The sequence below is a fragment of the Pogona vitticeps genome, chromosome 9 (genome assembly GCF_051106095.1).
Source record: "Pogona vitticeps strain Pit_001003342236 chromosome 9, PviZW2.1, whole genome shotgun sequence".
Classification (NCBI taxonomy): Eukaryota; Metazoa; Chordata; class Lepidosauria; order Squamata; family Agamidae; genus Pogona; species Pogona vitticeps.
Window position 1 is genome coordinate 7,716,301 of NC_135791.1, and position 26,517 is coordinate 7,742,817.

General features: G+C 44.0%; 1 protein-coding gene across 3 annotated transcripts in view; it reads left to right on the forward strand.

The window, feature by feature from the left end:
- The first annotated feature begins 1,227 nt into the window (after positions 1-1,227).
- The window catches only part of RPS6KA1 (ribosomal protein S6 kinase A1), a 98,112-nt gene continuing 72,822 nt past the window's right edge, over positions 1,228-26,517 (forward strand). The window contains exons 1-2 of one of the 3 annotated variants that reach the window (XM_072980092.2): positions 1,228-1,504; positions 21,037-21,081. In XM_072980092.2, coding sequence (XP_072836193.2) covers positions 1,430-1,504; positions 21,037-21,081 — 120 coding nt within the window. In that variant the 5' untranslated portion in view covers positions 1,228-1,429. The remainder of the gene's footprint in view (positions 1,505-21,036; positions 21,082-26,517) is intronic. The other 2 variants (XR_013538399.1, XM_072980093.2) reach the window with 2 other exon arrangements.

Sequence of the window (26,517 nt, forward strand, 5' to 3'; positions counted from 1 at the left end):
ATGAGAAGACTCCTTGGAAAAGACTTTGATGTTGGGAAAGTGTAAAGGCAAGAGGAGAAGGGGACCACCGAGGATGAGATGGTTGGACAGTGTCATCGAAGCAACCAACATGAATTTGACACAACTCCGGGAGGCGGTGGAAGATAGGAGGGCCTGGCGTGCTCTGGTCCATGGGGTCACGAAGAGTCGGACACGACTAAACGACTGAACAAATAAACAAACAAACTTGCCTTCTCATGATGTGCCCAAGGCAGGAGAGCCTCAGTTTCAACATTTTTGCCTCCTGAGATAGTTCAAGCTTGATTGGCTCAAGGACCCACTCGTTTGTCTTTCTGGAAGTCCAAAGTATCCAAAAAGGTCTTCTCCGGCACAATTCAAACGAATCCATTTTTTCCCAATCAGCTTTATTTACTCTATAAAGCTTTCACGCACACCCTACCCGGTGATCGGGAATACAAGAGTGGATGATCGTGGCCTCCAATGACCCATCCTTACCCTTGATGATCTTTTCTAATTCCTTAATTGCTGCCCTTCCTACTCCTCCTCCCTGCTGTGCACCAAGAAAAACGTACGAGGATCGCCATAAATCGGAAGCGACTTGACGGCATGTCTCTCTAACAGAAAAGTTACTGATTTCCAATCCCCACCCAGCACCCTCCTGCAAGGAAGAACAACCGCTTCCCATTTCCTTTGTATGAACATGGTTACGGAATCCGGATCAGTTAACACGGGAAACGTGCGGTCAAGCGCAGCCGTCACCGTTTGGGGATTATTAAACCCTTCCACGGCCAACTACTCGTCTGATCCGAACAGGACTTGCTTCCGGCTGAACACGGTTTAGCGAGGGACCGGGCTGCAACGCGGGAGGGAGCGGGAGCCACTCCGGATGGGTGACTTAATCCGGAATTGCGAAGGAGGACTCCTTTGGCGTGGGCGGCGGAAGGCCGGCGCGGGCCAGCCCGGCTACCTGGAGCGTCGTCGTCGTCGGCAGCAGCGGGGCGGGAGAGCTTCCTCCCCGCCTTTCCCTCCCTTTTCCCGCGGTGCCGACGGGCGGCCAGCGGCAGACGGAGCCCGCGCCTCGGCCAAAACCCGCGGGGAAGGAGGCGGGGCCGGGGGAGGGGCTTCGCGCGCCTTGCCTCGCCAAGGCGAGCAGCCAATCGGGCGCCGGGACTGGCGTCTGGCTCCTCCTCCCTCTCCTTCTGGGGCCCCGCCTCCTCCTCCCCCTCCCCGGGTTGCTGGGTCCCCGACGCTGCAGGGGGAGAAACGCCTGGAGCGGGGAAAGGCTGCGGGCGCAGGAGAAGGCGCGGAGCGCGGCTCGAGGCGGGAAGGCAGGCAGGCAGGCAGGCGGGCTCGCCTCGCCTCTGGCCAAGGGGACTTCGCGGCGCTCCCGGGGCTTGCAGAGGAAGAAGGAGCCGCCGCCGCCGCCGCGATGCCGCTTGCCCAGCTGGGAGCCGAGCCCTGGCCCGACATGGAGCTGGTCGACATGGAGCTGGACGCGGCGGAGGTGAGCCAGCCGAGCGCGGGCGGGCGGAAGGAAGGGACGGTGGGCTGCCGCCGGGCGTGGAGGAGCCCCGAGGCGGTCCTCCCGCGGGAGCTGCCGAGGGGCGGCCGGCGGCGGAGGCGCCCTTCGCCCGGGGCACACCGCGGGAGGGGGGGGAAAGGGCCGGGGGCCTCCTTGCGAGCCCCCTTGGGCTGGGCTGGGCAGGGGGGCGGCGGGGGGGGCAGTCGGGGATTCCCTTCGCTCCCCCACTTCAGGCGCGCCGTCCCCTTTCCGTGCCCAAGCCAGCCCCGCGGGCACGAACGATCGTGTGGGTGCTGCCAGCCGTCCCTCGCGGGTGTGAAAAGGACGCTTGCCTTTCAGCGACTTCTTTGCCCTGCCGGCGATTCTTTCCTGCCGCTGGCTTTTTTGGCACAGACAAGAGCGGCGGCCGGTGCCTTCTCCGGGAAGCTATTAAAGGTAACCATCCAGACGGCTTTGCTTGCTGATTAAAGTAATCCAAACCTCCTCATTGATCCGGTCACTGTGCGCCTCTTGGAGCAGGCACCGGGGAGCCTTCCTAATGGTTTTTTGGCCTTCCTTCCCTTGTTTAGAAGGGAGTTGAGTAACTAACCTTGATAGGTCGGGGGAGGGGAGGAGAAAGGTGTCTCTGGAGTGGAGAGAAAAAGGTTTGGGTTCCTGATCTTTGGTAAACTTCCCCACCACTGTTCCTTCCCCAACAGAACATTCTCTTTATAGAGAGTGGCCAAAAAAACATAGGGTACCTTAGTAAGCAGGAAGGGGTGTGTGTGTGTTTCTTCCTTCTGTCCAACAACTAGGACCTTAATGCAGTGATCTTGCCCTGCCTTGCCCTGCCATGGTTGTAGGTGCCCTCCAGGACTGCCGTTCTTGTGTCACTTTGTATCTGGGCTGTGCCTTGAGAGTCCAGAATATCTGGACCAGATCCTTCTGTAGACAGGATCCAGTAAAGCACCAAGCTTCTGAATACTTAGTCTGGCTAGAGTTACCTTAATGTCTGCGCAAAACTTGCCTGATAAAATTGGGTATAAATTCACAGACAGGTGGGAAACCGATGAAAGAAATCGGGATAGCTAGAGTAATGTAGGTAAAATTCTGCACCTCTTTGACAAAGGGCTTTTTAAAGGTATACTTGTAATCCTGCTTCCTTTAGCAAGTGAGACTTGTGTATGTGTATAAGTTTGTGCGGGAACATGCACTACAGATTTATGTATTTACAGAGACTGATTAGCTGCTGAATGTTTGGCAAAGAATATGTTGAATGAATGCACCCCCAGTGACCCTTTAATGTGTTGCTTTTAGGGACTGCAGTGAGCCAGGTACCCTGCAGAACCGTAGAGGGAGAAGCACAGGCCCTGCCTAGAAAGCTCACAGTCTCAGGCTGCAGGATACATCTGGAGCCGGGAGTAACCTTGATAAAGAGCAATGACATGCGTGGGTGGTGCCTTGGAGAAAGATGAACGGTTAGATCGGGAGAGAGTTACAGTGCCCCAGCAAGATGCATGGTGGAGGTGACGGGCTGCTGAATATGTTGGCAGCTGTGGCAGCTCCCAAGCTCAGCAGTTCTCAGCCTTGCCCCCCCCAGATATTCCTGGACTGCATCTCCCAGAAATCTTGGCCAGTACAGCTAGTGGTGAGGGCTTCTGGGGATTGCAGTTCAAGAACATCTGGGGAACCCAGGTTGGGAACAGGAGCAGGGGACGGATGTTCAGAAGACCTGTTGCCTTTTCCTCTTATGTCCTTTTGAAGGAAACAAGTTACACTGATTTACGCAGCACCCCATGTGGGCTTCTGTCCATTGTATGGCTGGCAGGCATTTGGCAGGAGTTGAAGAACCTGCAGCGATAAGGACTCACAGTTTGCAATTTGCTGTCGAGTTTGACTTAAGTCACACCATCAACTTGACTCAAATCTTTTTAAAAAAAGACTTGGACTTGACATGTGACTTGGAATCATTTTTCTGAGTTGTGTTTTGAGTCCCTACCTGTTTCTGCCAGGGTCCTCAGAGGCAGCAGGCCCAGGCACAGAGTCAGGGGCCAGCTCCAGGAAGGGAAGCCAGCCCGCTGTTTCTGTGCATGTGCTGACCTATCAGCGGGGTGGCACGTGCACAGTCTGAATCTTTGGGTCCCAGTCTCAAGTCCTGGGTCTAAAGTCTGGGTTTCAAGTCGTTTGCCCAATTGGTGAGGGTCAAATGACTTCTGAGTCTGACTCAAGGCTTGGACCTGAAGAGCCAGAGAACTTGTGTCTCTAAATCTGAACAATGGGAAACCCTAAACCAAGGTAGAGAAATCGCAGCCCTCCAGGTGTCATTGGTTTGCAACATCTGTTGCCCCCCCCATTTGGCTTTGATGGCCAAGGGCGGCTTGGAAATGAAACACAGTCACATTTAGAGGGGAACAGGTTCCTTACCTCTACTTCAAGCAGTGCCATAGCTTCTGTTAATAAAGGCTCTCCAGTAGGTGAGTGAGTGAGTGAGTGCAAGAGTTGGTGCAGTGAAAGGCAAGGCTGGCCACCTGTGTTGTTATGCTACCACTGATAATGATGATGATCAAAATAAATACACCAATATGTAACTGATACTAAGGTTTTTGGTTAAATCTTGTATCTGTTATATAATATCAGTCAAAGACTGGGTCTTGTATTGTTTCATAAATCATCATCATCATTATACATTATTGTTAATACAGTATTCCTAGAGTTCCACTAATCCTTAGCTTCACGAAGCTGTAGGGCAGAGACATTGGGAGCTTGGATTGACATATGGGTTCTGTTAGCGCATGATGTCCACCGTCATGTAGCGGAATGTTTTCACTGCTCTCTCAATGTGGAAACCATAACATGGCGGGACGTCACTCACAGGTTTCGTCTTTCACTTCTGAGGTGCACAGCTTGCGCCTTTCCAGATGTCACTGAACAATAGCACCTACCATCATCACACACCCCTGGCTCTATTTATTGGGATCGTTGAGAGCTACAGCAAGCAGTGTCTGGACAGTCCCAAATTGTGAATCTGTTTAGATCTTGGCAAGCTTATTTTTTTAGACTATCATCATCATTTGCGGTCAAGTCAATTCTGACTTCCAGCAAACCTTTTCAGGGTTTTCCAGGTAGAAAATACATAGAAGTGGCTTGCCATTCCCTTGTTCTGGGAGCATCCTGGGATTGTGCAGCTTGCCCAAGGCCACATAGGCTGGCTATACTCTCAGGAGGCACAGGGCAGAATTGAACTCCCAGCCTTGGGGCCTGCAGCCAAGTGCCTAAACCACTGAGCTATCCAGCTGGGTTTTTGGACTATAGCTCCCTAAATTCCCTAGTAAGCAGGATTTTTGCAGTTGTAATAAAAACCCCACTTTTTCCCAGAGTGCTACCCTAATTTTACTTCAGAATTCCTCGTATCAAAAGAACACATGGAAAAACAACAGCATCGTCTTCTCATTTCTCTCCTACCTGAACTTGGATATCACCATAGTTATTTTCAATTGGGATGTGGCTGCTCTGAAGAATGGTGTTGTATTGCATTGGAAGCCATCCCCAGGCTTTTTCAGCTCTTCTCCTTCCTGCACTTCTGTTCTCATTTATTTTATGAAAAAGAACCTGTACTTATCAGAATATTCTAGTTTTCTGTATGTGCCTCCTTGATTGGGGCTGGACTCAGTGATCCAGAGGGTGTTTTCCAGCTTTTAATTTCAAAGACTGTTGCTGGTGCTGTTATCTTGTCTTTGTGATTTCTTGCTTTATTCATCCAGTTTAGTACTTTTTCATTGGCCACCCTCTCAATCCAAGAAATTCTAGCCATCTGCAATAAAGCCACCTTTCAAATACATTTATCTTTTTGTTATAGTGGCCTATTTTAAGTCCATGATTCCATGCAATACAAGAGGACTCAGAAACATTGCACTGCCATACAAAGTATATTTTAAGTTTTTGTTGCCTGTTATGTTATTCATCTCAAAGAAATTGCTCAGAGCCATCTCTGTTTCTTACTTACTACATGTCTGCACTCTTGTAATTCAGCCAAATTCTAAGGTTTTAAGAGATGATTCATTAACTGTGTGGTTGAGACTATTGAGCACAGTTTTTTTGAATCTTCATACCAATAACCTTTGTGTTGTTGAAAGGGTAGGAGAGACGGTTCGCATTCTGCAAACTGCTGTTCTTAGAGGAGTGTTTCTTCAGACCACCGGTGTACAAAACAACATCATTCATTCTGAAGTGGATTGATTTGTACAGTACACGCACAAGTACAAACAGCAGGAACAGTCATTGATCTGTTTAATGGCCTCACCTCTTTCTCTCTGTATCTTACTGTTTATTCTTAATGACCAGTTGGTTCAATGCAGTAAGCAAAGGAGTGTTTAAACTTCCTGTTCGGCAAAGATGGCAAGAAGAAATAGGTTTCTCCCCCACCTCCTCGCAGTTTTGTTTTTCTTGAAAGGTCTTCGTCCCCATGGGGTTTCCTCTGATTCTTTTGCTTTGCTTCCCTGGAAGAATGCTGCCTCATTAGGTAAATAATTCTGTTCCTTCAAAACACTGGGAAATTTTAAACCAACGTGGTTGCTGTATAATTTTTTTTTTCTAAATTAAGAGAGGTTCCAAGGGTTGCTTTACTCTTAGATTAACAAGGCTGTAGGGTAGGGTTCCCAGTCTATGCCACTCTCTTGTTATTTGACAGCATGTCTATGGCACTAAAAGTTCCTAGCTTCATATTTGGCTCTCTTAACGTCTTCCCTGCTCAAAGAAGGAGCTTAATTCTTTCACTGTAAAACAGGCAAAGAGTAGCTGTATTCCATATCCGGGAGAAATGGGAAACTCTGGCAGCTTGCCTGGTGTAAGATGAGCGAGAGAAACAACACGATTGTGTTGTCTGTACCAAGGTAGATAACAGGTGGGGGATTAGCAGAACATTACAGGGATAACAAAATGCTAGACTAGGGCATTAGAGGACTGCAGTGGACGGGCAGTCTCTCCCCCGCCCCAGTGCCAGTGCTCCCTCCATGTAATGAAGTAGCACACTGAGAAGAACCCACAGTAGACCTTTGTTTCCCTGATGGTACCAGTTTTCTATATGCAGAGAATTTGCATTATGAAGAAGTACTAAGAAATGAACTCCTTTGCTTGCCGATATGACCCATCATTGTCCTTAGCCTGTTCGAAGATTTATGCTATTCAGCAGTGCAAAGTACTAATGTTTTGCGTAGACTGATTGTAAAAATAGGTAGGAAGTGCAGGATTTCACAGTTTGAATGCACGCACACTACAAAACGATTCTTCCATATAGATAGATAGCATCTCAGGGATTGGGTTATAGCTTGGTTCCATGTCTGGATTGCTTTTTGCCCTCCCCCAACAAAAGTGGACAATGGAATGTGTGTGTTCATGACCTCTCTTCGATTGTCCCCCTTTTTTGACTCTCTTATGCTAACTGGTTATAAACTGTGGTAGGATGTGAATTCCTCATTATTACTTCAGTAATTGTCAGAGCAAGGAGAGACTATTGATTAACCTGGTGTTGCAAAAAAAATGGTGACATCAGTGTTCCTACTTGGAAAGAGGTCCGGGGTGCACCCTTCTGTATTTTATTTTTACTACCCCACTGCATTGGAAGGCATGGTATAGCTGACAGCCTAGGCTGCCCCACTGTAGGGTTCCACCCCATATATTCCAGATAGCCTTGTGCCCTTTAATTTGCTGAGTAGCTAGTGCCACCAGATTGTTCTGGCAGGGTTTCTAGGTGATCTAAAATAGCAGTGAGGAGTTCCTTTGGACATGTGGGCATGTGTGTGTTTTCCAGCGTATTGAAAATTAAAACATATTGAGGTGGGCTTAAGAAATCACCTTCCCCATTTGAGATTGGAAAATGCAGGTGCTCCTCTGTTCAAACGATGAAGAAGAAAGTTGTACCTAGAAAGCCGTGGGAGGATTGCCATAAATTGGAATTGACTTAGTGGGACATTATCACCGTGGTTTGTATGCTGATAACCAGAAGAAAGGCTGATGCCAGTCACTGTGAAATGCTGGACTTTTGACACTTTAAATATATTCATTAATCCTGCAGGACAGCTGCTTTCTGCTGGCTGCAGCTGAAGTTATCCAAACACTGGCTCGGTTACCTCCCATACTCTTTACCTTTAGGGATCTTAATTCTCCTTATTGTGGCATTTTATATCCATGACTTCATCTTTTACTGCCTTCAAGAAAAAAAGTGTAATAGAAGTTTCATGAAAATCTATGCAGATCGTTTTCTCAGAAGGTTTATTTTCCAGGGAACCAGAAGTGGTTTCCCTAACCTTTTATCCCCCCCCCACCTTCCATTTCCTCCTTTATGGTGCCTGTGTGTGTGCCTACACACATGGTAGTGACTGCTGTTAACCTTGCTGCATAGCTAGCTGTTCCATAGTCTGTATCTTTCATATTGGTCAAACCACTACTTAAAAAAAAATTGTCCTGCTCTGTGCGTGACAGTGATCCTGAACAAACCTATCACCGGATCACAGAAGGTGCTTGTATAAAACTTGTTCCCTTGGGTGCTCTGCATGTGGTATGTTATGATCTGGATTACAGGAGTTAACTTGGCTTGTGTAGGCAGGCTTGATAGACGGATAATCCTTCCTTAAGAGTGGGTGTCAGTGACCTCCCGATCCTTTCCAGACATAAAACCCTGGGATTGTCTTGTGGACGGAACTTCTCCTTTGCTCTGGGGTAACTGGCACTGACTGTTTTCAAAGAATAAATGTTCGGGTTGAGGTAAGGAAGCAGGAGAGCTCGGAACAACGCGGGGAGGTGCCCTTCTTGAGTGGCTCATAGAGCAGATCAGGGACTGTTGGACTTGCTAACTAACCGTGTGCCTGTCAGGGCTGTTGCCCTGCTTGTGCACTTCCTGCGGGCGTCACGTGGTTGTCCACTATGGGGACACCGTGCTCGTCTAGACAGGTCTTTTGTTTGATCTGGCTGGAATCTTTTGATGTTCTTAAGTGGCTGAAAGGTCCAGCAAGTTCACAAAATTGTAACATCTGTGGAGTTCTAAAAGCAGAACTGTTCGATATACAGCTGCAGATGAGCATTGCTTTTGCTGGCTTGCTTGCAAAGCTGTTCTGTGCCCGGCTATTGTGTTCACACTGCTACTTGCTTGCATGTTCATAGATAGACCTTTTATAGAAGCTGTCCTACCTGATCATTTTTCCTTGCTGTAGTGAGTAATTACTTAAATAGTATGTGTGCTCTCCTTTTAGGCTATATTTCCATCTTGCCAGTGCTGATATCGTAATCCTGCATACACTGTGCAACTGGGGGGGGGGTCTTTTTTGCTCACAAACAGCTGGATCTAAATCTCTGGAAAGCTTTTATGACACGAGTAGTCATCTGAGGAAGCCCTTGCTGTGCATTAATATCTTAGTGAATTCAGCTAATACCCACCTTGTGCACTTCTTCTGTGCAGGTGAGAGTAGGTTGTGCAGGGTCCCTAGAGGATCTTTTAGGCACTGGCCAACACAACATTGGTGTATCATGTCCATTTGAACTATGTGCATGTTATCTCAGTGTGCCCCCTCTTGAGTACTTCACAGATGGTGTAAGAGGTTCATAGCCATGTTGACTGTTTGCTCCCAATTAAAGGTATACTTCACCTAATCATGGAAGTTCCATTTTTTTCATGTTGCTGAAGTTATAGATTGATGGAGGATAAGTTGGTCATAACGTTATCTGTTCTAGTGGCTGCTCCCACATGATGTCTGAAGGAAAAGCCCTATAAAGAAAGATTACAACACTGGGAGCTTTTTAGCTTTTTGAAAAAGTTGAGTTGGTGAGGGACAGTGCAGGAATGGGGGAAATTAACTGTGGTGTGCAGAAAGTACACGGAGAAGTGAACAGAGTCTTATAACTATTAGAATCTGGAGTTATTCATTGAAGCTGAATAATGTAAATGGAAGTACAGTAATTCTTCACACAGTGCAGGATTTAATTTATGTCAGTGGTTCTCAACTATTTATATCTTTACATCCCAACAGTCATAGATTCAGATAACATGGATCCTCCATAACCGAAACAAAGTCATTTTTTTTTAAGAAGGACACATGCATGTTTGCAGGCCTTCTGTTACTATTTTTATTTATTTTTCCAAGCAATTTGTATACCACCAGATTTAGTGTAAAGCATTACTCTGCAATCGGCAATCATGTAAATGACCCTCTGGACTGATATTAAACCATGACCCACCACCCTAGTCAAATACTCAACAACCCAAATTCAACTTTTTATAACTTACAATAAAAGTGGAAGTTATGATTATGCATCCTTCAGTCTCGCGAGACTATGATCACGTGCTCTGTATGGAGGACTTGGAACAGTGTCTAGTGTGGCTGAGAAGGACAATTCGAGAGTAACAATCCCTTCCACAATGAAGACAAATACAATCTGTCCCCTGTCCAGCTCCCTGATTTTGCTGGTTTCTGCACTGTCTCTTTGCCTCCGCCTGCTGGACAAGGGTCTCTTCAAAATGGGAGAGGCAAAATGAGAAGTTATGAAATAGCAGGAAACAGGAGCTTATGGGGATTCAGGGTGAATGAATTCTTAGTCATTGTTTCGGAAATCCTGCAACCCTCCTAGATTCCTTCTGTGCATCTCTGATGGTGTGTATCTGTGTTTGAGAGTGAACAGTCTGTCAAATTCATTGCTTTAAGATACGGTGATGGCTGCCAGCTTAAACAGCTTTAAAGAGGACTCAAAAACAAATGAATGGAGGAGAACCTGAACAATGGCTGTAAGTCATAAAGTCTTTATATTTTCTGCAGTTTTACAGATAATGTACTTCTATCAGTGCAAGTAGTTAGGGGATGCATATAGGGAGAGAGCTGGGCACTTCTGCTTTGATGACCTGCTTTTCCACTTCCCATGGGCATTGCATGATTGTTGTCTGAACACAATGCTGGTCTATGTAGGTCTTTGGTGTGGCAGGAACCTTTCAGTGCTCTTAAGCTGCTGAAAGTTCTTTAGCATAGTTTGCATATCAAGGTGAGAAAGGTCATTAGGACTGGGCCTGGACCCAGATTGGGAAGCATGCCAGAGGCTAGTTGTCCTCAAAACATAGGGTGTTTATAGGATCTGGTTGCTAGTAGAAGTTCCATGTATGACCAGGATAGAAAAAAACCTAACATAGCTGTTTGAAATGTATGGCTCAGTATGACCTAGGCATAGCTGTGCCATAAAATCTAAATCTATTTATGTAATACCATAATAATTGTTGGTCTCTCTCGTTTATGCTTCCTCTCGCTCTAGCAGAGCTCCTTTGTGATGCAGCCACAGAACTAACGAAGGTGGCCTTCCAAATGAGCACATCTTCATGCTGATCAAAGCATGACCTGTTGAATGTCTGTGTATCATGCCAGTGGCAGAGATCCTGTTGGAGAAAAGTAGCAGTCTTAGACTGCAATGTCAAATTATGTAAATTATTTAGAGCTCCTTGCCTTGAAGATCTTAGGTTTTATCAAACCTTTGAGCATTTGAGTCATACAGCAGGGAGGGTTTTGCAGCTGGGCTGGCAGGGAACGGAGAAAAAGTTATTTCTGCATTTCCCTAGCCCTGCAAATGTTAGTACTGTATCTTAATTTTGGAGAGCTAGTCACTTACATGAGTGTGTGCCTTTTCTTCCTTCAGCAACTAGTGTTCCTGATCCTACATGCATGGTTAGCATCCAAGTAACAGTACCATTTGGGGAAGACCAGGTGCATCCGTTGTTACAGGGGGTGGTGGGGGAGAACAGAAAGCCTTTTATATTTATTTCACCTCCTTTCTCTAGGCTGAAAACACACACAACATGCAGAGGAAACTAATTTATTATGGAGATGGCTAGTTGCTACTGATTTTCCATGTACATCTATCAGTAATTATTCATTAAGCTTCAAATACAGAACTTCTCCTTTCAGAGAGACTATATCTTGGAGTTACCAATGCTAGAAAGCAGGTAGGATAAACAGGGCGTTATGTGGCCTGCGATTGTCAGCAAATGTTGAGGAGGCAATGGACTCACCTGGCAAAAAGTCTCTTATATGTTTTTATGTTTAGAAGCACAGAATTATGCATGCTTTGATCCCAGAGTACCCCCGTACCAGTACTGTGTCCCCTCTGGGGGCCCCCAAACATACTATGCTAAGATTTCCAGTGATAATTTTGTACTCTACAGCAGTGGTTCTTAACCTTGGGTTACTCAGGTGTTTTTGAACTGCAACTCCCAGAAACCCCAGCCAGCACAGCTGGTGGTGAAGGCTTCTGGGAGTTGCTGTCCAAAAACACTTGAGTAACCCAAGGTTAAGAATCACTGCTCTACAGGAACACTTTTTGCAGAAGTAAATCAGTGGCGTAGATGGTGCTGCACCCTGCAGAGACCGGGTACTCTGAATACAGCAGTGCTTTCTAAAGTACTCAGAAGGTTGTGACCCTGCACGGCCAATTTTCTGCAAGGACACCATGCATAGTTGGATTTACTGAGCTCTGCATATTTCCCACTGTCTCATTGTATACTTAATTTGAATGCTGCTGCCTCCCCAAAGGTTTGATGTTATGCCTTGATAGGAGTAACTGGGAAGCGGGAGGTGGAGAGAAAGAAATTAAATGAGCTTGTCCCCAAGTCAGCTAAACAACATTCAGGCTATGCTGTTACTTTATTATGTTAATGTAACAGCTGTGGAGGTAATGTAAAAGTTACACAACCAGCCCTAGGCATTTTGAAGCTGGAGTTAATTTGTCTTTCATGGAATACACAATCCTTACAATGGAAAAAAGTCTTTAATTTCTCTGGGACTAAGTGGCTTATTCAGGCACATTGTTTCTTTTACTACAGAGAAGTAGCGATTTTTGTTTAAGTGATTTTGTGTGTTCGCCAAGATTAAGTGAATGGCCTGTTTAATAGTCAGCACTTTGAAGTACACACTGTGTGTGTGTGTGTGTGTGTGTGTGTGTGTGTGTGTGTGTGAGAGAGAGAGAGAGAGAGAGAGAGAGAAATATAAGTTTTATATCTGCTGTTTTGCCTTTCTGCTGTTACGCTTGGAGAAACCCGGATGGCTTCAAAAAATCCACCATAATGTGGTGCCAACCCAGAACGTTTTGGTGCCTAAAGTCGAAAATCCGACTCACTTTCCTTGTTTCTCTAATTGGCATTGAGCTCAGGCCCTCCGTAGTCCTTCCTTCTGTGCCTCACTGAAATTGACCATTTTGTGATAAGGTTTGGAGACTTAGCAGCTTTGTTATTACTTAAAGTGGTTACAAAAGGGTAGCCCTGTTACCTGTTTATACAAACCAGGAGAAATGTTTTCTAGCTACAATAAATCTGTTGGCTTTGATGCCTCAAGAAGACGGAGTGTGTGTGTGTGAGTGTGTGCGTGTGTGCGTGCGTGTGATTATATAACAATCTCTCCAGAACTTCTTGAGCAGAAGTTATTGTGCTGTATGACCTGTTCCCTTGTAGAGGAGAACATACAGAGAAAATGGCAAAGACTTATTCTCTGTGGAGAGCAAGCCTTGGATTTAATGGTGGAAGAGGGTCGATTTTGGTTGGATGTCAAGAGAAATGCCTGGATGGTAAGAGCAGCTCAACAGTGGAAGTGGTTTTGGAATCAGGAGATCTCCCTTGCTTGGAGGTCTTCAAGGAGAAGCTTACCAAAGGACAGGATGTCCTACTTACTTTTATTTATTTAATTTAAATTATCAAACTAATCTTATTTCTACCCCATGTATCTGCCTGCTGGTTAAATGCTGTTCAACAGCGGACTAGCCTATGTGCCAAAGACATGAATGAAAAACTTTGCTCCATAGTACAGAAAGGATCTTCTCAGGGAGACCCAAAACTTTGGGGATGGTTAGCAAGAAGATCCTCTCTTGCTTCCCCACCAGAGGTTCGTATTAGAGCAGCAAGGCCAAGAGAAGAATGTTAGCTTTGGATTTCCAACACCAAGCGAGAAACAGAGATGGACAGCAAGATTCCTTCAGTTTTCTAGCACCTTGAGATGGAGAGGAAGATCTTCCCCATCACCTGCCACACCTTGGCCCAGGGATGAATTTTCTAACTATGATGCTGCCTGGTCTTGTCTCCCCCACTGCTCTGCCATGATCTTCTGAGACTCAGCTGGTGCATCTGGAGAACAGATGCATCTGCAGTTCTTCATGCTGACGATGTTCTGGTTTCACATTTCTTGTGCGATTGAAGCCCGGAGGTGTCTGTTTTAGTCAAGTCCCAGAACTTAGCTTGGCTTCTGTGGTCCAGTTTTGCAGATTGCTTTCAGTCTGCACAGAGGATTACGTGGAATTAAAGGGCTTTAACCAGCAAGTTGTCCCTAGATAAAGATCTCCCGATGCAGTAGCTGCAGGTGGAGATCGGAAGTTATGTAATCCCCCAGGCTTGGTTTGGTAATTGAAAGAGGGAGGGAGGGAAATGACAATTATTTCTGCAGTAATTAGCAGCTGACAGGTATGGCATGAGGATCTTTACTGACAAAGCTGCTTTCTGAAAGCTGTGAATTAGCCAGAATAAGCCACAACTGAAACAAAATGCTGGGTCCAAGACACTTGAGTTATACATCAGGAAGTCCTTGGTTCTAATTTCACCTTTCCTATAAACCTACTGAATAGCTATGGGCAAGTCACACTCTACTTCCCACCCACCCCATCTGCTATGCATGGAAGAACGATATTGATATCTGTCTATCCATCCATCCATTGAAAAAAATCCCACTCAGCCAGCCGGTCACAGAGGGAAAGCTTCAGAAGGACAGCAAAGATGGGGTCAGCCTGGCTTCCTGTGGGAGGGAATTCCAGAATCTGGCAGAAGCCACAGATAGGGTCCTCTCCTGTGTTCCTATCAGACGCACCTGTGAAGGTGGCAGGACCGAGAGGAAGGCCTCTCCTAATATAGTAGTGCTTTGACTTATGAACTACCCTACTTATGACCATTTTGAGTTTTGACCAGCTCCGGCCGCAAAATTTTGCTTCTACTTGCGACCTGAGCTTCCACTTATGAACAGAAAAAGGCGGGGGAAAAGGTGGAAAATTCAAATTTCTAACTGTAGGTGGCGACAGCAGTTATAGAGTGTACCTCGGAGGTGGCTTGGGACTGCCTCCTTCTGCTTCTGAGTGAACGTGTGTGTGTTTACAGGGAGGCTTCCGGCTGCCTGGTAAGGTGTTTTTGCAGCGTGGTTTTGAGCTGGGGAGGTTATGTTTCTGTGCTATGATGGGTCTTGTGGGGGTTGTTTGTTTTTTGATTCCCCCCATTTCCGATGGGTCTTGGGGGGTTTTGTTGCTTTTTGGAGTGTTTTTTCCCATTTCCAATGGGTCTTGGGGATTTGTGGTGGTTTTTTGGCTCCCCCCCATTTCTGATGAGTCTTGGGGGGTTTGGTTGCTTTTGGAGTTTTTTCCCCTGTTTCCAATGGGTCCTGCATGCTTCCCTTGCTTTTTTCCTTGTTTTCTTTGCATTTCTGACCTGCCCCCTTTGTTCTCTGTGCATTTCCAATCTGCTCCATTTGTTTTCTGTGCATTTCCAATGGGTCTTGCAAGCTTGATTGCTTTTCTTTCCTTTTTTCACCTTCGGCTGGAATGGATTAATCGTGTTTCCAATGAGTTTTGCAGTGATTTTTTGTGGGGGGGCGGTGATTTGTTTCTTTGGCTGGAATGGATTAATTGCATTTCAGTGCATTCCTATGGGAAATGGTGCTTTGACTTATGACCATTTCGAGTTACGTCCATCTTCTGGAATGGATTATGGTCATAAATGAGGCACCACTGTAATCTTAACACCCAAACAGGTTCATAATGAAAGATGCAGTCTTTGAGATAGCTTGGGGGCTTTATAGGTTAAAAACAGCACTTTTAATTGTGCTGTTGTAATAATTAGAGCTAGATTATGTCTTCCCACCAGCAGGTAAAGCCATTTTTGTTTAAGCAGGCCTTTGACAGCCTACTGGTTACTATTAAGGGGTTTTTATTGGGCGAATATATACTTTTAAAAACCTTTTAAAATGTGTTTTTAATAGTTCTAAATGGTTTTATTACTGGCTGATTTAATGGTGATATGTTTAATCTCTTTTTAATAATGTAAGTTCTTGGCTTGTTTTTTTTAAGCTGCATTTGTTTTCAAATGTTTTGTAAGCCAATTTTAGGCCATTTGTTCGGAGAATATGAATAAATGGCTGGAAATTGAATGAATGATGCACTTCGAGCATGCCAGCAAGCAATACCAGAAGTTCAGCATCAATAATAATCTGTTCAGATCCTCCTATCTTTATTTTTTAACTATCATTTTCTACAAAGGTTTGTGCTTGAGCACCCGTAGGATGCTGTAATGTCTCCTAGATAGTGGTTCATTCTTCAGGCATGCTTTGCTATGTCTAATTCATTACTCGGCAATGGTCAATATGATAGCAAGTCTTACAATGGCCCATCTTCATAGCATAACATACTAAGTCCCCTGCTTCGGAGGACAGAATACCAGAATACGACACTCAGTTTTGGACATCAGATCACACTTGGCTGGAAGTGGGCCTTGGAAGAAAGAAAAACGAAGAGCATTTGAGATTTTTACACTAGGACTGTGAAGAGCCACATTTGACTTTCCACTTGATCCTGAATCTTCTGTAAACAGAACTCTGACCTGGAATAAACCTGTATCTTTCAGCTTAACCTTACAATAATCTTGTTAGATAGGACAAAATAGGACGCAGAGAACCAGGCATGCTCTAGTACAGTGGTTCTTAACCTTTTTGAAAGAAACGCCCCCTTGAGCCATTGAGGAAGTTATCATCGCCCCCCTCCCCGCAGTGATATCTTTCTTTCTTTCTTTCTTTCTTTCTTTCTTTCTTTCTTTCTTTCTTTCTTTCTTTCTTTCTTTCTTTCTTTCTTTATTTATTTATTTATTTATTTATTTATTTATTTATTTATTTATTTATTTATTTATTTATTTAAGACACTTAAATCCAATGACCCCTGAAAACAAAATTAAATTCCAAGAAAATGAAATGCCCCCCAAAAAGTAACATTTAATAATTTAGTTGCAAGTGAATTTTAAGACGCAAAAAGAAATATAAAAAGGGCATAAAAACAAATGCAGGAACTAAAAATTTCAAGACAAAAAGTCTGAAACTAAATTAAAATTGGAGGAAAATATATATTCATGCACACTGTAAAAAGGCTACAGCCATCTGCACAGGTTTGGCTTGCTCCAGCGCCCCCCTACCGCCCCCCTTCTGCTCCAGTGCCCCCACGCCGCCCCTTTTCGTTCTACTGCCCCCCTGAAAAATGAAATCGCCCCCTGGGGGTCATTATCGCCACGTTATCGCCCTCTAGTATCTTCCTAGAGAAAGGGTAGGGTATAAATGGAAATAAACGCTGTGTAGAAGGGCATGGCTGTTAAAATAGTGAAGAAAGCGGGGAGATGCTGTGTACATAATCCAAAGGCAAGGATAGGCAATTCCTTTATTTTTCAGAGGTCTAATAAAGGTATCACCCCAGCACTTGTTTTGGTGATCAAGGACGATAAAGCCCCCTGGTACAGTGGTTAAACTGCAGTCCTGCAGTTAAGCCTTTGCTCACAACCTGGGTTCAATCCTGACTCAGCCTTCTATCCTTCCGAGGTCAACTAAAGGAGTATCCGGTTTCCTCCAGGAGGTGGGGATGGGGAGTTGTTTGCATTATAATGTTATAAATCGCCCAGAGAGTGCTGTATAATGATGAGGTGGTACATAGGTTGGAAAAATGACAATGCCCAAACTTGCCTTTGAACTGGATGTTATATGTGGGAAGAACTCCATTTGGCTTGTACCCCATCATAATTTGTATGTGACCTTTTTACTTCCTGTGATAACTTGCTAGACATGGATACTGTTGTATTTTATTATTTATGTGTTTAAAAGTGTGGTTGGTGAAAGGAGGGCAATTCTAGTTCTCTTGGATTTGATTCCTTAGTTATGTTGTTGACATTCTAATGGATGAGAATATTGGGTCCCCCCTCCCCTGCACTTATTTTGGCGATCAGGGGATGATAAAAATTCAAAATGATCTAACTTAAAGTTAATAAGTCTTGTTCTGAACAACAAAAATCAGAACTTCGAGTTGCAGGAATCCTGTGGGTCTACAAATTACAACTTAGAATCAATGGTTTGAATACAGGATTTTTAGTTATTAATTTTTTTCGTTCCCACCTATTTGAGCAGTGTTTGTTCTCCTTGGTTGACTTTGTACCTCTGTCAGGAAGGCAAGGATCTGAACTAATAAAACTTCCTCCCATAAAGGGTTTCCAGCAATTGTTTACCTGTGCCACACCCCAGCCAAGATTTCTCCTTGCTGAGTCATTCTTCATGTGCCTATTTAACTCTTTCTTCTAAACAGGAAGAAACTTGAACATTGCAGTCCTGTCTTTATGTAGTAGCACAGTGTGGTAGCACTTGGACTGAAATGTTAGAATGCTCTTGTTTATGCATTTCATTCTATGGCGCTGGCAGGTGAAAGAATGGGCTTACAAAAGGGGTCACAGTGTGGTTGTACCAGAGATTATGGTCAGAGCTTGGAAAAGGTACTTCTCAGAACAGTACTCTCCGATGACTCCAGGTGGCATGTCCACAATGGTATCCTGGGAGCTTCCCTCCAGTAAAGTACCTGTTCTCAGCTACTTTGATTAAGGTGTCAAACTAGGAGACCCCCAGCAACAAACAACAGCATGCTGTAAACCGCTATAGACTTTCCAGGGTTTTCTCAGTAGAGAGTACTGTACTCATAAATTTTCCTAGTGCCTTTTTTTGGGGAATTCTGAGTTGACGCCACTTGCCCAAGGCTACACAGGTTGGCTCTTCTCCTGGGAAGAGCCAACCCATGTAGAAAGCCAACCTGGAGAAGAGAAAAGGGGAATCCTACTCACAACTTCTGGCTCTACAGTTAGATATCTAACGCTCTGTTCTTCAAACTCCACTCAGCCTTGAAGGGCTGTGCATGACCTTGGACCTGTAGCTGCTTCTCAATCTAATCTACATCTCAGGATTGTTGTGAGAATAAAATGCTGCAGGGTAGAGAGAGGACCATGAAAATTATCTTGAGCTCCAGAGAGAAAAGTTGCAATGTAAATGAAATATTCTATATTTGTAAACCACTTCTACCTCTTTGCAACCACTGTATCTCCCGTCCAGTTTTCCTGTTAATATATGGTACTCCAGTTGTGACAGAATGAATGAATTGCCGATAAATCATTTCAGCCTAGCTTTCTATCTCTCCTTCTCAACCCCGATATCTCTTTGGGTGCCCTCTAGCTTGAGGAGAAGATGTGGAAACTTGTTTGTCAACTTCAGTCGGATACGGAGAGAGATCCATTCTGTTACTTGCCTTCCAGTTTCACCTTACAAGATTTTAGTAGCAAATTCAGTGAAGGCGTCTTTTGTATACAGCAATAAAACAGACAAGTTTATTGTCAGAAGGGCTCCCATTAAAACTGCAAGTATCCCCATGCCACTTAATTAGTGCTTTCTTGCAACATGTGATACGGTGAGCACCCCTGCTATCCTGAATTCAAATTAGGTTTGGTTACCCTTGAAAAGATTGGCTTTTTAAACTGCACCAGTAGGAACAGAATACAGGTATTTCATCTGGAGTCTTTTTGGTGTTTTCTTTCTCATTTAGGTTTTGCTTCCAAAAGCTCCCTAAGATTTCTGCAACCCTTGGGGTTTAGTTTTCCAAGCTGAATCATGCAATTTTGAGCCTCACCGAGATAATAAGTTTACTATTAACATGTAAGATAAGACCAGAATTACTTGCTTTCAGAGGAGCCAGTTCCCCCATACTTGTGTTTGAATTTGAGCATACGTACCTTCCTTTTGAAGACAATATTCCACAACAGTGAATCACACAGAGATCTAATAGATAAGCTCCTGTATGAAGCTTACTGCTTGGAATGTGTGGGTTTTTGAAGTAATTCATTAGTTATTACCTTTTTAAAAAAAGAGTGACATGCTGACATTGCCCATTACCTTCTATTCAATGTGTAATGCGTACATTGCTAGCATACTGTTTTTTAGTTTTTGAAATGTATGTACCTTATCTATCCACCTTCCTGTACACAGTGAAAATACATAAATGGTCAACCTGACCACAAACCAGCAGTTTGGAAGTAGCAAGCAAACATTACTCATTACCCCCACCCACCCACACACACACAAAAAGAGACATTTTATTATTTTTTAAAAATAATGTGATTGTCTTCATTATCCCCTAAAAGGTAATGCATTACAGATAGCGTGGTCACCTGTAATTGCTGAAAACCTGTTGCTTAGTGCAGGCTGATTAAATCAATAGGGATTTGGTGAGTCCAACGCCTTCATAAAATCCATTGATTCAATGTGCCTGTTCTATTTGAGACTTAAATGTGCTAAGCAACAGGATTTCAGCCACAATATCACTTCCAAAGAGGTTTTTGTAAGCCCACAATAGCAACTTTAATCTCCCTGCTGATTTCTTGTAACACATCAGTGGGCAATGCTGTCTTTGAGAACAGCTATAGTTTCTAAGTCCATGTGGCAACTTCCATTTCCAGACACAGAGACCAACTTACATTGTGCATTGCTTGCACACATTGTTTGTGTTTAACAATGTATTAAACTATAATCAAAGTGCTCTTACTTTTGGAGAACAGATCAGTAAACCAGGAAGGTATATAGCTTCATCTGATTCCAAACCTGAGATTTACTTTGGCTCATCAGATTAGGCTCTTAAACCATCTTTAAAACAGAACAAATGTTACCCATCTTGTTGTCTTGGTTTGGGGAGTATAGCACAAATCCCAGATTTGGAGGCACTGTGGAGCTCTCCCTGCCTGGTTTATTTACCTCCTTGCATGAAGGGAAACACAAAGAGGGAACGAACAAGCTGTATTCATTGGTGTGAAGCCTGCTTGCAGTCTGGTTTAATAAACCCCCAAATCTTGGCTTATTGTTATATGTAGGCAGAGCATAGCCAATGCAGGTTTGTTTCTACATGTTTCTTTTGAGAAATTAAGGTATAGATGTAAATTAATAGATACAGATTTTTCTTTATTTTGAACATGGTAACGTTAATGATGTAATAGAGTAACCTGATAATAAATTGATCACATGATTATACAGATATTTATAAAGAAACAAGTTATATGTTCAAATTTTCTTGGAATATATGGCTGGAAAGCTCAGTGTATTGAATATCTGCCTTCTGGGCACTTTATACCTAGGAAATGCTGGCGGCCACCCTAAGTTGTAACTGACTTGACAGCACATACTTATTGATTATTAATTCATCTGTACAGTACAAGCAGTTCAAATAATAGTGTTGCCAGGCAATGCTATGCAAATGACAGGAGGGAGCTTTTTGTTTCTGAAGAAAGATTTTGAGCTGCTGGGGCTTTTAATTGGTTTGGGGCCTGGCTTGGTGTAAAAGTGAGCAAAGTGTAAGTCATTGCTGGGGGGGATGTTAATTGTGGAATGGCACCACTGAGCATTTGCTAATGGGATGTTGGCTCTTTTGCTCTGCAGAATGGTCAGGCTGCTCCAGAAGAAAGAAAAGATGTCGTGTCAAAGGTAAGACACCCCCCCAACACAAGTCTTCTGCTCTTGATTACACCGTTTTTCTTTTGAAGTATTGTATATCCAAATGTCTTTCCATTTGTCACTCTCTCCCACCCACCCCAAACAGAACTGAGTGAAATGTGTATCTCAATGTTCTGGGTTGCAACTGTTTACCAGCACAGCCAGCACAGCTCATGCTCAGGGACAATCAGAATTATGGTCCAAAAACAAATCTTATAATGATGAGAGAGAGAAGGAGAGAGATTGGAATTTCTGCAAATACGGCAGGGATTTGCAGCGCTGTATGACTGAATGTGATGCCCCAAACATGTGCAAAACACCTGGGAAATCTACTGAAATCTGTTGGGAAAACTGGGCTGCAATAATCCTCCAGGGTGACCAAGTAGTGATTAGGTCATGCTGTTTATTTGTTCATAGAACCTTGCTTCTGCTTGGTCATGATTCTGGAGCTTGGCCTTCCCAATTTGGTGCCATTTAAATGTGTTAAACTGGTCATTCTTGGCTAGCATCAGCAATGAGTGTGCTGATTGAGGCTGATGCCATTTTTGTTTCATTGTGCCTGGAAGGCACCAAGTTGGAGGAGAATGCTGTAGCTGCTCTTGATGGCTGAAATCCTGTTGAGCAGCTGTACTTGTGTAACTTGGTGTTATGGAAGCAGGAGCTCTAAATGCACCAAGGCAGAAGTGCTATTCACAAAGCACTTTTACATTGAGCAGTCAGTCCTGACAAGAACTATAACCAATCGTGCAGTCTAAATTACACAGTCCTCGTTACCTGGGTGTAAAACAAGTGTATTATGGATGTGGTGGCGCTGGGGGTTAAACCGCAGAAGCCTCTGTGCTGCAAGGTCAGAAGACCTGCAGTTGTAAGATCGAATCCATGCAATGGAGAGAGCTCCTGTCACTTGTCTCAGCTCCTGTCAACCTAGCAGTTTGAAAGCATCTAAATGCAAGTAAATAAATAGGTACCAGCTCGGTGGGAAGGTAACAGCATTCCGTGTCTAGTCGCACTGGCCACATGACCACGGAAACTGTCTACAGACAAACACCGGCTCTACAGGTTCGAGGCGCAGAGATGAGCACTGCGCCCTAGAACTGGACACGACTGGACTAAATGTCAAGGGGAACCTTTACCTTTACCTTATCTCTACCCTATTGTTGATGTTTAGTCATGTCTGACTCCGTGACCCCGTGGACCAGAGCACGCCAAGCTCTCCTGTCTTCCACTGCCTCCCGGAGTTGGGTCAAATTCATGTTGGTAGCTTTGGTGACACTGTCCGTCCATCTTGTCCTCTGTCCTCCCCTTCTCCTCTTGCCCTCACACTTTCCCAACATCAGGGTCTTTTCCAGGGGGTCTTCTCTTCTCATGAGATGGCCAAAGTATTGGAGCCCTACATGAAGACAAATAGGATTCCAGCTGATTTTTTGGGAAACGTTTCTGTGACTTGCTTGGATTGCATCCCAGGCACAAATGCTGCTGATGGAAGAGCAAGAGGTTGAAATTTAACCCTTTGAGGGATCAAATGGACACTCTCATCTTGGCTTCTTAAAAAGAGAAGGATTATAAAGTCAAGTTAGCTACAAACTTTTCCTGAAAACCATTGGCTGTATGGAGGGAGAGATGTAGGTCTCTGTTCTAGTTAATATAGTTTCTTTCCTAGCTGTTTTATTTATCAAACTCAGCTAGCTAGCCTTCATCCCATCCTGCTAGCTTGGAGATACATGGCATCAGTTAGTACTGAAGACTACTATCAATACAACTGATGGCCATGTACTAATGACTTCATGGTGAGAACTCTGTAGTTTTCTGTTTTGATTCTAGTCTCAGCTTTTCATTTTCTTTGCCTTAATGTTACACGGCTCCAGATCGACCCTCCAGATGTTGATGAATTGCACCTCCCATCATCCCTAGATAGTGATGTACAATCCTCTGAGCTGAAGTTCCACAACATCTGGAGGGCCACAAGTTGCTTTAGTTGTGGACAATAAACCATTTTGAAATGGCCGCGCTCACACAGCTAGCTAGGGAAGTGAATATGATGAAAACACTTGCTTGAGATAGTTCTCTGTTTTCTGTCTTGAAGCTTATTCCCAGTCAGGCTTACGCAGTGTTGTAAGTTTTGTTTTGTTTCCCCCATGCATGAAATTTCAAACACATTTTTGGGCACATTTTTAAAATACATGAATTTTCTGCTGTTGACGGGTAGGCCGGTCACTTATGTATAACTTTCAGTCATGATCAGAATTTAAAGCTAATGTTTCAAACTGTGTGTTTTTCTAAGAGCTTTTTTTGGGCACAGATTGCATAGCAAGCTTCAAAATGCACAAACTTCATACCACAGAGTCTGTTTGGATCTATATTATATCCAAGTGAGATAAATTTTCTGCAGAAACAAAGAAATGGATTTCTTGCCTGTTCTTCGTGGCCTCTGTGAATGCACACGATTCGGTTGTTCTGCGCCTGCGCAGGACATCTCGGAGGTTTCTAGAGCTTAAAGACATGTGATTAGTAGGACGTACATGCTCCGCCCTCCAAAGGTCCCCTCAGTTCCTTTTTGCCGCCGCTTCGGTTGGACCTGTTTTGGAACGCTAGAGCGATTATTAAGATCTTTTACTGCCTATTTACTGATTCTTCCGATCATTTCTTTCATTTGGAGGGCAGAGCATGCGCTCCACAGGGGAACATTCTACTAATCACATGTCCTTAAGCTCTAGAAACTTCCGAGACGTCCTGCACAGGCACAGAACCCAGTTGTGTGGATTCACAGAGGACTGTTAGAAGAACTATGGTTACAGGTAGGTAACCTCTCTTTCGTACTTATAGATCTGCTTTTTTCTGAGCCTGTTCTCTGGTTTTCCACTCTTCCTAAAAAAAGTGCTCTGAGGGAATTGCCCTTGGAGTTTTCCTCAAAGGTCAAGGCATACAGTTACACTGCTACCATGTTCTCCCCCTTTTTCTGGTTGAATTCAGTGCTTTGAAAATCATTGGCTGAAATCCTGTTGGTTGGCATAGTAAGTTGCGCTAGGGTCTGTCTGTCAAATCAGCACTGATTTGGTGAGTCAACTCTTCCATAAGTTCCATAGATTCAAGATGGCCTAGTCTAGTTGTGACTTACTTTTGCCTAGTAAATAACCTCTTTGGATCAATAGAACCTATGGAGGAGCTGATTTATCAAATTGTCCCTGATTCAGTGGGCTTAGTGTAGTGTGATTTACTGCGCTAAGCAACAAGATTTCAGCCCCTTTGTCTGTATTTTGAGGCACTGTTCAGCCATTCTTGTGAAATTTTGTTAGCAACTTTGTTGTCCTATTTTATCAGAAGCCGATCTCCCTGGTCTCTGGTTGTGGTCATTCCATTCCCTCTCATCTGAAGATATCAGAAGTTGAATCCTGAACTTTCTTCCTTTGCAATGCCTGTGCTTTGCCATTAAGCTGTGATTGACCCAAGGTTAACCAACAAGCTAAATAAAGTTAAGGAGAACCAGGACCCATTGTGCTACCGCGAACACATGGCATCCTTGAAAACATGGCGGCCAAGAAGGGTGCTTGGATGATTTCCTTGGTTCTTTATCATCTATACCTCTACTGTGTCTCCTGGGCTGGTGGGTACATGAGACTGCAAAAGGCTGCAGTTGTTTGTGTTTAGAGGGCTGCAGGAGAGTCAAAACATTTAAATCTAGTCTGTGCACCAGCAGTGGGCATGTTAACAAAGCAGCTGTTTCTCTTTAACATTGATGTGATTTCAGGCACGTGCATTTGTTCTTCCCAGAGCTCTTTACTGTCCTGTGCCAAGAATGGGCTCCTGTTAATGGCAAACTCTTCAGTGCCATTAAACAAATACGTCAGCTCTTCTCTCTCTGAGCTGTAAGCTCCAATTAATAATTGAATAAGGATCTGTTTTCAGAGTGCTGCATTCTTCATAACCAGCTGGCTTTCTCTGGTGCTGTGGAAAGAGCTTTGCTGCAGAACTGGCATGGGTTATGGCTTTTCTGAAAACACTCCAAACCTCTTGTCTTACTTTTGTAAGGATGCATTCAGATGAAAATGTCCCTAGGCTCTTTGCCCACCAAGCTCCTGAACATTTCTCGGGAAATGTGAGAACTAACCCTTGGTGTCTTTCTTCAATTGACCGTTTGCCTTAGTGGCAGCTTCTAAAGATCTTTGGGAGAAAAAGAAGTCAAGAAAGGGAGGAGGGCTGCGGACAAAAAGTGACTCAGAAAAGAGGGAACTCTGCCCTCTTCCGCCAAGAATATTTCCCAACTTTACTTTTTCACCATCAGTGGCATTTTTTTGTGGGGCATTTAAGGCTCCTTAGCCACTCTGGGACTCCCAAAGGCTTTCCCAAGTCAAAAACAGTCTCAAGAGAGCCTTGGAACCAGGGTGGTGGTGGAATGGGAAACGTTTAATGAACAATAAAATCCTGCGCTGATGACATCATCAGCCCTTGCAGGTGTAATTTTACGCAAGAGGATTTTGGCCTTTGTATTAAACCTCTGGCAGGCAAAGTGTAGCTTGCAGACTATATACTACCCTCATGCCATTTTTTGCCATCTCAGAAGACTTCTCAAAGTCTTTTTTAAAGCAACAGAGATTCATCCCTACACACTCATGCTTCTCTGTGGTTTTAACAGCTCCACAGTGGCTTTCCAGTGACTTTTGGCCTATTTGATATCCTGTTATCATTAGTTTAACTTACTCAGTAGTTAAAGAGATAATGCCACTTTTAGTTTTGCTTAAAAGGTTTGTTTTTGCCTTAATGATTTTATATGGAGCCAAAGTTTTTCATCATATTTACTTCCTGGAATAAGACTTCCGTATTTTCTCTTGGCTTGGTGGTTTGCTGCTTCCTTTAACAATTTAGAGACTGCTCAGGCATCAAAGAATTGCAGCTTTCTGGTCGCTAACCAGCAAGCTTGTTAAAGGAAGTAACAAACCATCCAGTCAACACGGAAGTCCTCTTCTAAGAAGTAAAAACAGGGATCAAAGGCTTCCTTGTTTAGTTATTATTATTAAGACAGGCATTTTAGACAAAAATAAAAGAATCATAAAGTTGGAATCATGGAGTTGGAAAAGTTCTGTAAGGCCATTGAGTCCAACTCAATGATAGTCCAATTTTCTCTTTCTCTAGGGTTGGAGCATTCACCACTTTCTGAGGAAATTGGGTCCATTGTCACACTGCTCTACCAGTTAAGAAGTTTTTCCTAATATTCAGCTAAAATCTGGCTTTCTCTAGTGTGAGCCCATTATTACATGTCCTGAGAGTGGTGAGCTCTCTTCAATAACTAAACAAGTTAAAGTTGTTATGTGCTGTCAGATCACTTCCAGCTCATGGCGGCCCATGTGACTTAATGCTCTCCAAAATGCCCTGTCCTCAGCTGCCATGCTAATCTCTTGCTGACTCAAGCCCATGGGCTCTATCACATATTTG